Source organism: Haliotis rubra, unplaced genomic scaffold (assembly GCF_003918875.1).
Source record: "Haliotis rubra isolate DU_JTF1 unplaced genomic scaffold, ASM391887v1 Scf275, whole genome shotgun sequence".
Taxonomy (NCBI): domain Eukaryota; kingdom Metazoa; phylum Mollusca; class Gastropoda; order Lepetellida; family Haliotidae; genus Haliotis; species Haliotis rubra.
The window spans coordinates 1,096,930-1,107,554 of NW_025766836.1; the positions used below are offsets into that span (position 1 = coordinate 1,096,930).

The 10,625-nt window shown below is 38.8% G+C and overlaps 1 protein-coding gene across 1 annotated transcript; it reads left to right on the forward strand.

Annotated features, from left to right (window-relative positions):
- Positions 1 to 182: 182 nt before the first annotated feature.
- LOC124280863 (malate dehydrogenase, mitochondrial-like) lies at positions 183 to 10,316 on the forward strand. The gene is made up of 8 exons (XM_046716853.1): positions 183 to 306; positions 2,568 to 2,820; positions 3,771 to 3,880; positions 5,409 to 5,534; positions 7,129 to 7,233; positions 7,946 to 8,017; positions 8,761 to 8,913; positions 9,692 to 10,316. The coding sequence occupies exons 1-8, from the start codon at positions 235 to 237 to the stop codon at positions 9,818 to 9,820; spliced, it is 1,020 nt and encodes a 339-aa protein (XP_046572809.1). The 5' UTR covers positions 183 to 234; the 3' UTR covers positions 9,821 to 10,316.
- Positions 10,317 to 10,625: the final 309 nt, after the last annotated feature.

The window sequence follows — 10,625 nt, forward strand, 5'->3', positions numbered from 1 at the left end:
AAAAGCTTCGGATAAAACAATCACTTTCACTTTGGCAATAACTAGTATCTGGGTTCTTTATAACAATGTTGCATTATATCTAATCGTCTACGTGGAATTGTAAATGCTATAATGTTAGGGGAAGACGCGTTGCCATGTGCGGATGAATACCAAAATGGCTTCTGGCATGCGTATTACAATTATCCACGACTTCCTGTTGTACGCCATATTGACAAGGCCTCAAGACCGGAGAAGATGTTTTCAAGGCTCGCACGTCAACCGCTGATTATCAGCATAGTCAAGAATGCTTTTTCGACGAGTGCGAAGGTTCAGAACATATGATTTTTACTATTCTTTTCACGATTGCTGTTAAATCCGATAGACATGCTCCCAATTTCACGTTTGCACACCTCAACAAGTGCCCGGTGTCCATGTGGCCCGGATTCGTGACATTGTGTAAGGCGATGCAAGATCGAAGACCTGTACCGGTGTTGTCGCTGCTCAGATGCAGATGCTCATAGCATCGTTATATTAGTCTAGCTTGTATAAGCCTAATGCTTTATTGCTGACATGCGAGAAGAATGTAATATATGTCTTAGTGAAGCATTAATCACGTCATCTGTGCATGGACAAAGTATTTTCAAGGGCATAGCTCTGATTTTAGCATGAAATGTTATGTGCGTCCTTTCCTTCGGGGATGCGGCAGTTGTATTACTTGAAATTGCAACATCATTCAAATTATTGAAATGTCTCATTTCCAATTCGGAATTTCACATTTGTGCATACTATACCAAAAAAAATATAATTGATTAAGCAGCTGGCGCTAATCATCAGGTTGGGGAAACCTACCGATTGGCCTATAAAAGGCCAAACGGGATATAATAAGCCGTTAACTGAAAATTAATGACATAGATATTCAGTTTTAGTTGTCAAAATGAAAATCTGTGCAAATTTGTGTTCTGAAATGAAACACCTTTTCCTGAACATTATATAAATTTCCATTTGTCCAAAAACTTATTTTTTTTAAGCTGAGCAGGTCCATTAACTATTCATCTCTATGATCTAATAAAACCATTTCGTGCGGAAATTGATAGTTTGTGAAATGTTAATAATAATGGTCACATATAGCCTCATCGGCCTATTGCAAAATAGGCAGAACGGCCTATAATATCCTTTTATAGGCCGATCGGTAGGTTTCCCCAACCTGATCATGATCTCATTTATACCAGGGAGACTATAAACCGGGGAGTAGTCACTCCTCGAAAAGCCCCTTAGCGTATGCCTACCAGTGTAACCAATATGGCGGCAGCTTAGTTTTTGAGATAGAGCCCGGTTTATTTTCAACAGTTGATTACATTCGCTGAGTGTTGTGACAATTGAAACCTACATGTAGAAGATAAGATACCTATTCTGTCACTTCACTGTAAGTCAAATAATTGTTATTAGTGTCAGTATTAGTACAGTAGATTTGTAGTAAAGTTTCAAGTCGGCATGTTGTAGCTCACTGGCTTCAATTCTCGGTACACAACGAAGAAAGACTAAGTTGTATCGCTAAAAACTTCTTTCACATATTCGTTTAATTTTTATGAGGGAAATATACCTTTAGTTGATACGTGTTTGCAAGTAATAATGATAGTTTTATAACTTTAAAAAAATGTTGGGGTGTATTTGAGGTGTGTGAAAAATATGACATATCGCTGATCTGATCCGCCATTGAAATACTACAGGGCGTTGTGTGAGTGTTTCTAGTTATTGTTCTAAAACTTCTTTCACATACACCTTTAATTTTTATGAGGGGAATATACCATCTGACATCAGGTGAAAGGTGTTTTCAAGTAATAGTGATAGTTTTATATTTTAGAAAAATTGTTAGGTGTATTTGATGTATGTGAAAAATATGACATATCGCCGATCTGTTCTGATCCACCATTGATGCTTGTGATGCTTGACTGTTATAGTTCTAAAACTGCTTTCTTTCTTGTTGATCTGAGTATTTGACAAAACTGGAAAGGTGTTTACAACGCTTTGTGATAGTTCTAAACTTTCTGTTTTTGAGGGTGGTGTGACACTGACAGTGTCAGTTAACATTTTGTCAATGTCCAGCCATTCCACACATGCAATAAGATACAATAAACTGGCTGAAGTACAGTTAAACGCTGCCTAAGTTGTGCTGGGAACGAACCAAGTCATTGTGTGTGGATTGAAGAAGTTTAACAGTAATCCAGCTAAAAGATAGCCATTTGCTTTAAAGGGAAGTTGCTTGACCTTTCCAAAGCATTGTTGAAAACAATAGCCAATAACCCCCAAGCTTACTCATATAACTCCTTTCTGCAAGGGAAGTGTTTGCTCAGCAGGTGTACATTTCTCACTTTAAAGCTTTTTTTCATGCATGATTTAAACACACAGAACCATCGTCATATTGTCCCTTTGAACATGTCAAAGTTTAGAAACATTTTTGTTTTGTTATTTGAATATTATTTACATCATGTGCAAGCATTACTGAAATTACTGGTGTAGATATGCTGGGTTGGACCATTAAAAATATAATTGTATGTACACAGCATATTAATTAGCATTGTTTGTTTCAGACTGATACAAAAGTCGCAGTTCTTGGGGCCAGTGGCGGTATTGGTCAGCCACTGTCACTGCTACTAAAAGAGTCTCCACTTGTTAGTCAACTCGCATTGTATGATATTGCTCATACTCCTGGGGTAGCAGCTGATTTAAGTCACATTGAAACAAAAGCTAAAGTTACTGGTTACCTTGGACCAGACCAACTCAAGGAATGTGTGAGTGGTGCCCAACTAGTGCTCATTCCTGCTGGAGTTCCCAGAAAACCTGGTAAATATATATTTAGGGCTCCTTGCCTCTAGGCAGGAGACCTATTGTAACTGTTCGGATTATTATTATTTATTATTCCGCCGATTTTTGTACCAAACATAACTCCTAAACCAATGCTCCGAATCACTTACAAAAATCACACAGATGCGCACTGAGGTGTAGATATTCCCCTTAAAAATCCCTAGGCTCTAGGCCCAATAGCAAAGTGGAGATAATTCAAAATTCATTCCAAAATTTCAAAGTTTGACGGCAACACTTCAGAATCTCTTGTACAGATGCACAATCGAATTCCCAACACTTTTGCCTGGACAGGTCAAGTTGCTAAAACGTACCGTTTGGCAGTTATTTTTGTTTTTAGTTTTTGGCCATGTTTTTGAGCTGTTTTCTGAGTAGTTTGCTCCCAAAATGTGCTGAGCTCCAACCATCAGCTCTAGACATTCCAAACTTTCCATAACTGATGTCCAGTGCCAGTATGGTAGATGAAGTCTTGGTGATTCCAGAACACTAATTGTTTTGACCGTAGACCCAAGAACAACTGAGATACAGCCTTTTAAAGAGGGAACTATTTCTCCTCCAGAACTTCTTAAAAGGTACATGACCCCAGCGACCCCGGCTGTATTTGGAAGATCCACTCGCCTGTCGAAAATGTGTCCTGGCTCCGTTTTGGACGATGATTTCTTGCCCTCTAATACAATAGATAGAACTAAAGCCAAGGAGTCCTCATCGTTGCTTGGAACTATATTTTTCGATTGCTTCAATAAACAAGAATACCCTTGATGGCTACACAACAAAACTTTAATACACACTTAAACTGTGTCGATGCAGCAGTATGCACCAAATAGTGGTTATGAAAGGTGGCCAAAGTGTTCTCTTCAGATCCATTTCTAGAAACATTTGAGATGAGAAACAAAAGGATCATTTTGGTGTCATGTTTTGTTGCTATATTCCAGGAATGACGAGAGATGACCTCTTCAACACAAATGCTTCTATTGTCAGAGACCTATCTGATGCGTGCGCCCAATATTGTCCTAAGGCAATCATGGGCATCGTCACAAATCCTGTAAGTCCACTTTCATGAACATGGAGAATTTTTATCCCTCGCAACAACGAAGTTGCGGGGGATATAGAAACGAGTTCCGTCCGTGCGTCCGTCACACTTTGTCCGAAGCATATCTCCTAAATTATTCGTGATAGCTTAACCAAACTTGGTACACATGTCAACCATGATCCCTAGATGTGCCCACATTGGGGGATTTCACACACCAGTTTATTTAGGTGACCTTGACCTTATTTTGAAGGTCACCACGACACTTTTCACACATTTAACCCTTGTTAACATGATATCTCATGGACTGTTGTACCCAATGTCTTCTAATTTGGTGACAGCATACATTGGGGGATTACGCAGACACCAGTTGATTTGGGTGACCTTGACCTTATCTTCAAGGTCACCACGATACTTTGACCGCTTTCTAAAGGCGATATCTCATAAAACATTGCACCAAATGTTTTCAAGTATATTGACAGCCTACATTGGGTGATTATGCAGACACCAGTCATTTCAGGCATCTTGTATGTGACCCAAAAATAAAAAGTAGTAAATATAGATATTCCATTCTTTAGCGGCGGGGGACATTGCCATATCAGTGGCAAACACTTGTTTATTCTTAAATGAAAGTTATGAACAATGTTTTTAATATTTTCTGTTAGAAAATACGTTTAGCTCGCATTTAAGTCATAATGTTTAGTGGTCAAGGGTTAACAAGTATTGGTAGTGTATCTTTATCATGTTAATAGCTTCAACCAATAAGGATTCCAAGGAGTTGCCAAACTCGTGAACCTTTGAAGATCAATGTTAGACTTCGCAAAATGCAACTAACAGGATCAGGTGGTCAGACTCGCTGGTCTGGTTGACACATGTCATTGTATCCAAATTGCGTAGATTGATGTTCATGTTGTTGATCACTGGATTGTCTGGTCCAGACTCAATTATTTACAGACCACCACCATATAGCTGGAATATTGCTGAGTGCAGTGTAAAACTAAACTCACTCAAACTCAGTGACTTGATTGAGGCATGCCAGTGTACCCTGAGGGCTCAGATAATTGCCCATAATATCTATCACTAGATTGTCTCGTCCAGCCTCTATTGTTTCAATTGGGAATATTGCAGAATTTAGAGTCAACATAAAATTGCAGATTTAGAGTAAATTGCAGAGTCAACACCACATTTAGCTGTCTTTAGAACAGAAGATCCAGGTTAGAATTGGTCTTCAGCAACCCATGCTTGTCCGAAGAGTTAATGGAATTAATGCTCATGGTGTTGATCACTGGATTGTCTGGTCCAGACTTATTATTTACAGACCGCCACCATATATAGCTGGAATATTACTGAGTGCTGCGTTAAACCATAATCAACCTTTAGAAGAGGACAAAAGGCATAGGATGTCTATTTGATTTATTTTTGGGGTCTTAGCAAGTACAGGTATTGGGTATTACCCTCGTGTGTATGCTTGAGTCTGTGTTTCATCATGTTCAGTTGGTTGTTTACTCTTCTCCCAGTTTTGATGTTGCTCTTCTTTTTGTAGGTAAACTCTACTGTACCTATTGTATCTGAAGTATTTAAGAAGAGAGGAGTTTACGATCCAAAGAGAATATTCGGTGTTACAACTCTTGATGTTGTCAGAGCAAATACATTCATTGCAGAGGCAAAGGTAAGACAACAGCTGTCATTTGTTCTGTTATATTATGCATTAGATACCATGGCCATTCTGAGTCATAATCTTTTGTGTTGGTGATATGCAGTGATGCAAAGAAAAAGCTATCAGTGGTAATATTTGGGTTGGCATATTTGCTAAGCATCCACATGTACAGCATCTGTACATGTGCTTATAAGTGGTTCTGCGATCAATCTAATAAGCAGTTTATAGATCGTTTGACAATCATTTGATCGATAACCCAGTAATTCTTGGAGTGAATAAGAACTCTCTCAATTAAAAAATCTGATTCAGATCCATTTTTCACCAGCATGTTTGACATAGCTTAACAGAGCTGACTTTGCAAACAAGAAGATGATGCAGGGCCTTTAGGTCATACAACTGTGGATACAAAGTGCATAGCCCATTCTTTATGTCTTTCAATAGTATTAAATGTTTAAAAATTGGACCTACAAACCATTCACGGAGCTCCAGATAAGCTGCATATTTGCGTATGATACGCTATAGAAAAGTTGAAATACACAAGAAAAATAAATGCCAGCGTGTGAAAAAGAAACTAAATATTTACGTTTACGCTATGTCAAAATAGCAATGCGTATTCACCCAATACATCAAAATCATGTTGCATATCGTATCATTTCAAGCCAATCGAAACAACCTTAGTTTTTCCATCTCCAAATATTCACCATTAAAAGAATCTTGAATAATTCTCAACGCAGTTAAGATGTGCAACGCGATAGAATACCAGTCCTGGTTTGTTAACCCTTCACTGACTGGCCCATCTATAAGTAACGACCAATCAAATAGCTGTTTTCTTTTTACATGTCCTGTAAACAAATCAACAATGGCAAGCAAGTGTGGTCGAAAGCTTCCACTTGCTCAAACTAATATAACTAGATTTTTATGCTACAAACAGAAAACAACCTCATTAGAGGACTGCTATAGGAATTAATAGGCAAGTGTTGTTTCACAATCAGATATTTTAAATGAACTTGTAACAATAGATTTTCGCGGCATGGAAGTGAAACAACACAGTGATAACAAGGTTTTGAAAAAACTAGCAGAGTGAAAACGTGGCTGTTATATCATCTAAAAAAGATAGATAGACACTTGAAATTGGAAATGCCCACTTAGTTTCAAAAGTATGGGTATCTTTTCACTTGGCCAAAAGCTTTTCTGGAGCTCTGTCATTTATTTCATGTAGGATTCATGGAATGATAGCGTTTTGATGTTGATTACTACTCACTTGGTGGTGCCACCATATAGCTGGAATATTGCTGAGTGCGGCGTAAAACTAAACTCACTCACTTGGTGGTGTCTCAACCACATGCATGTAATGGGTAGAGGAAATGTGTTACGGTCACATGCAACGTAAAACACAACTTTGCAGATTCTGATACCTTTTGGTATGGACTTACAGTAACAAATTATCAAAAATGCAAAGTCAACTTATAATTTTGTTTATTTGTTTTTTCATAATCAGCAATGTATATTATATGTCATGAATAAGTGATAGTTGTGTTTTAATTATGCTTGTTCTTTTTGGTTGCATGTGACCTTTAAATTGTAACATTATATGTGTTTGTTTTAGGGTCTTGATGTGTCAAAAATTAATGTCCCGGTCATTGGCGGCCACGCTGGAGCAACCATTATCCCAATCATCTCACAGTGCACTCCCCCAGTGTCTTTCCCTGAAGTAAGAGCCTTGTTTTACTTACACATATTTATGACCCACTGACAAACTTGATTTACGTTTCACATTGCCTTGTAAAAAAATTGACCTACCACATATCTTTTGGCAGGTCATTTTCTAAATATGAGTGTGAGGTTATAAACTGATATAACGGAGTCTTTCCGCATAATACATGTAGCTGATTAGGTGGTGTATATAGTCATGCCAGTTGCATTTCTATAGTAGTTAACGTATCTTGTGGAAGTTATTTCAGTCTCATTTGATTCTGAAAGCTTGTGGATTTCTTACATTTAAACAACTATTTGAGAAGTGCCTTTGAACCTGAAGCAAATTCATTGTCTTGCTTAGGAGTTATATAAAGCACTCATATCTTGAGTATTTCAACAAAATACTTAATTTTGTGAGTGCTTACATTGTCTAGAGTGTGGAACAGTCCATGATATTCTCCGGCATACCAAAATACATTAAAACATGGTGCTTGTTATGCTTGGCAAAAAGGAGATACAACAAAGACTCATTGGCTCAGAGTTAATATAATTTACCTCAGTGGTGTACTCATGTTAAACTTTGGCATGGTATCTCGCCAGGATAGCACAAGAAAAGTAATGCCTCAGTTCTATAATGTTATGAACATTTGCCTGTCAGTGTGTCTGAAGCAGGACAAGCAGTTGGCAAAACATCTTTCCATAATGTCTGACATCCCTTTTCTTTCTAGGAAGAACGTGACCGAATGATTAAGAGAATTCAGAACGCAGGAACTGAAGTTGTAGAGGCTAAAGCTGGAGCTGTGAGTTCATGTTTGACATGGAGCGGTGGGGTAGTCTAGTGGTTAAAGCATTTGCTTGATTTTGTTGTGGTCATGATTTATGAATCAAGCACTCACTCGATTATAAGTAGTTTTTTGTTTGAAAATGCTTATTGCAATACATATCACAATATATGCTGTCGTATTGCAATATGAAAATTCTTTGCAATACCCACCCCTAATAGTATACACATGGTCAGTGTCAGACTGTTGGAGCAAATGCTGGACAGTGGCGATCAGGGGCTTCTGTAATGAAGCAACCTTTACTAACGTTAACCTTAACTCCCATTCTTTAAAGGGCAGTGGGGTAGTCTAGTGGTTAAAGCGTTGGCTCGTCACGCCGAAGACCCCGGGTTCGATTCCCCACATGAGTACAATGAGTGAAGCCCATTTCTGGTGTCCCCGGCCGTGATATTGCTGGAATATTGCTAAAAGCGGCGTAAAACCAAACTCAGTCAGTCAGTCCCATTCTTTAACATTGCACTAAGGTTACCTTAGTGACTTACGATCACCTTATAGTCTATTAGTGCTTTGTGAAAGGAGGCCCAGTGTAGTACAATGACTGGTCACTGGCTCATTAAGTGCACACCATTTACAAAATGTAGGCTGATGTTTTAAGCTTGATAATTTTCTGTAAATTTGCTTAAATGAAGTTAGGAAGATTTGGTCATGACTGTCAATTCTTTACACATACTTTTCTTTTACACATGATGCTTTTCTTGCAGGGATCAGCCACCTTGTCTATGGCTTATGCTGCAGCTCAGTTTGGGTTCTCTGTGCTGGAGGCTCTGGGTGGTGTGGAAGGCAAAGTGGAGTGTGCCTACATCTATTCAGATGAGACAAAAGTGAAATACTTTGCAACACCAATTTTACTGGGTGTAAGTATAGTTAAAATAGTCCAGAGGATCAGTTTTGGTAGCTTTGTGGTTGAGGCATTTACCTTGCATGTAAAGGATCCAGCAGGTATGATTCACCTTGTAAGAAACATCAAGTGAAGTAATTTGTGGGTGTGTTGCAAACAACCAATCACTTGCAAGCGATGCACAGTGATTCGCCTGACAACGGACTGCTAACTTTCAGCTGCTTGCAATCGCACCTATCACTGGATGAGGTCGCTTTGTTCTCAAACCAAAATGGCTGCTTAGGGAAATTTTAATTCGACGGCTGAGAACAAGAATTTTTTTGGCTTGATCAGATGGGAAATGGTAACGGCAGCTTACATCCCAGCATTTTCAGTTTGTAAGACATCTTCAATGTAGTCATCAAGAATCATAAATTTATCAGCTCGTCATCAAGACTCTTCTTATACGTTCTTCATTAGGGACAGGCGACAAACGTTAATCGCTCCGCCATTTTGGAAGAGTGAGAAACGCTTCGAGCTGTTGCAAGCCTGGGATAAGTGATTCATTTACTTACATTTACTTCCTGGCTTGCAACACACCCTTTGTTTTCATTCTGATCAGTTTCTGAAAGGTGTGTTAAAGATTTTGTGTTCAAACTGATGTTGAGGATATTATGTTTTAAGTCCGTCCCGCCTACAAATAAAGTGGAGGAGGCTCATCAAGAAAATTAAAGTCGGTGATTGTACTGTATTGCTCCGTTTCTTCCACTATCTTTGAGCTGAAATTCTGAGGAAAATAAATATTTTTCTTGCAGCGGGAAGGCGTTGAGAAGAACCTAGGAATGGGCAAACTGTTGGGGTATGAAGTTGACCTTCTTAAAGCAGCTCTCCCAGAACTACAAGAAAGCATTCAGAAGGGAGAGGACTTTGTGCTCAAAGGGTAGAAACCCACACTGCGTAAACAAGACAATACTGCCTGCCTACTCAGTCTATTCTGGAGGTTGAATTAATGTCTGTCTGTTTTGAGATGCTCCATATATGTGTCCAGGCAAAAATCTACCTAAATTATATTATATGTTGGCTGTGTGCATAAACGAGCATTTTACATGAACATCCATCCAGAATAGTTTGAGTTGTATGGTTGAGATATCATCATGGTTCGTGTAATCAAAGTGAATTATCCGGTTCGTCATTTTGTGCATAATTATATGCAATGGAACAGACCCCATCAAGTAATGCCTGTGAACTGTTTCGATGTGGAGGCCTGATTCGGGCATTTTCCATGTGCAAGTGCCATACATTACTACCCAACATGTTTTGTAGGTGTGGACTTACTTGTGTCCGTTTGTCAGCATTGATAGTGCTGTTTCCCATCTTGTATGCGAGAGACTCAGATTTGTTGATATGTAGTCATTGCTGGTTTATTAAAGAATAATATATGCATGATTGTTTTGATTTGTTGGTTGGCTGGTTGGTTTGTTGTTAGCCACCACTTTCAGCAATATTCCAGCTATATGGCGGCTGTCTGTAAATAATCATGTCTGGACCAGACAATCCAGTGATCAACAGCATGCCTATCAATCTGCTCAATAGGGATATGATGACATGTCATCTAAGTCAGCGAGTCTGACCACCCAATCACTTTGTTGCCTCTTATGACAAGCATGGGTCACTGAAGACCAATTCTAACCAGGATCGTCACCTGTGTTTGATTGGTTTATGTTGAGATATGGCATGTCCCTGAGGAGA

Excerpts from the sequence above, each read along its gene's own strand:
- LOC124280863 (XM_046716853.1), top strand. The coding sequence starts at position 235 with ATGTTTTCAAGGCTCGCACGTCAACCGCTGATTATCAGCATAGTCAAG. Across the intron at positions 3,881-5,408 it reads TGGGCATCGTCACAAATCCT|GTAAACTCTACTGTACCTAT; the intron begins GTAAGTCCACTT and ends TTCTTTTTGTAG. Across the intron at positions 8,018-8,760 it reads TAGAGGCTAAAGCTGGAGCT|GGATCAGCCACCTTGTCTAT; the intron begins GTGAGTTCATGT and ends CTTTTCTTGCAG.